Genomic DNA, 1,118 nt, shown 5'->3' with positions numbered 1-1,118 from the left:
TGTGTGTGTGTGTATGTGTGTATGTGTGTGTGTGTTTGTGTATTGTCACTTAGTTTTTTGTTCTTTTTTGTCTTATGTTGACGATGACACTGTATTCTTATGCTTTGTTCTCATAGTTATGCTTGTATATTTTTATATTTTTGCTTTTAATCTCCACGTGAAATCAAAGGTGAATGGATTTGTGAATGTTTATGAATACAGTTTAAATTTATTCAACTGTGAACTTCCGGTTTTTACATCCTCACTGTGCACTGGTCCTCTAAAAAGACGTCTTTGTGTCCCAGGCTGTTCAAGCAGCTGATTGGAGGACTGGACGACGTCAACAACAAGCAGTACGACAGTGATGAGATCAAGGCAACGTGAGTTCATTCATATTAAATATTAAATAATGTTGTGGTTATGTATTTAAGGGTTTATGTAACTTTACTTATTTGCTTCCTGGGAACATGCAGCTCCATTTTGGCTATTTTACTTTTCTCAGTTTCACACATTAGTGGAAAGTAGCTGACTGAATGTACTTATAAAGGGATAGTTCACCCAATAATCCGACTATTTATTCATGCATGAAATGTGAAACACAAAAAGGGTCTGTGGTGTATCTTGGGTCCTGATTTCTTTTCAAAAAGACACGTTGCTTTGAGTGTTTGTGGTAAAATAAATGGAGCAGACTCTCCTCTTGAGGCTGAAAGAGGTCTTTTAAAAGCCTCTTAGATCAGCTGAAAAAGACACCGTCACAAAGATGAAGACGTGGCTGTTGTCATGTCTTCATTTCATGTCTTTGTCCTTGTCGTGTCCTCTGCAGCGTGCAGGCCGAGGTGGATTTCTTCTCCCGCGTGTCTCTCAGTGATTTCAACATCATCTGCACTCTGGGGATTGGAGGCTTCAGCCGCGTGGAGCTGGTGAGTGCCTGGTTTTATAGCTTTTTTTTTTTAAAGGACTTTTTCTTGCTTTTATGCAGTTGTTATTTACAAACTTTTTTTTTAAGCGTTTTTGGGAACCTTTTTTTCAAGGTCAGACACTCCATGTAAATAATCAGTACTTTCAGTATCAGAAAACACATGCTTCATTGAAAGTGGACAGAAACTAAATAAAACTACCAAAAGCCGTCTTGGTTCATC

The 1,118-nt window shown here is 38.1% G+C and overlaps 1 protein-coding gene across 1 annotated transcript in view; it reads left to right on the top strand.

Annotated features, from left to right (window-relative positions):
* The window catches only part of LOC116685781 (cGMP-dependent protein kinase 1), a gene marked incomplete at its 5' end in the record, with an annotated part of 77,956 nt that overhangs the window by 60,758 nt on the left and 16,080 nt on the right, over positions 1–1,118 (top strand). The window contains 2 exon segments of the mRNA XM_032510718.1: positions 285–359; positions 803–899. Coding sequence (XP_032366609.1) covers positions 285–359; positions 803–899 — 172 coding nt within the window.

The sequence above is a fragment of the Etheostoma spectabile genome, chromosome 3 (genome assembly GCF_008692095.1).
Source record: "Etheostoma spectabile isolate EspeVRDwgs_2016 chromosome 3, UIUC_Espe_1.0, whole genome shotgun sequence".
Lineage (NCBI taxonomy): Eukaryota > Metazoa > Chordata > Actinopteri > Perciformes > Percidae > Etheostoma > Etheostoma spectabile.
This window is presented reverse-complemented; position numbering and strand designations above follow the sequence as displayed.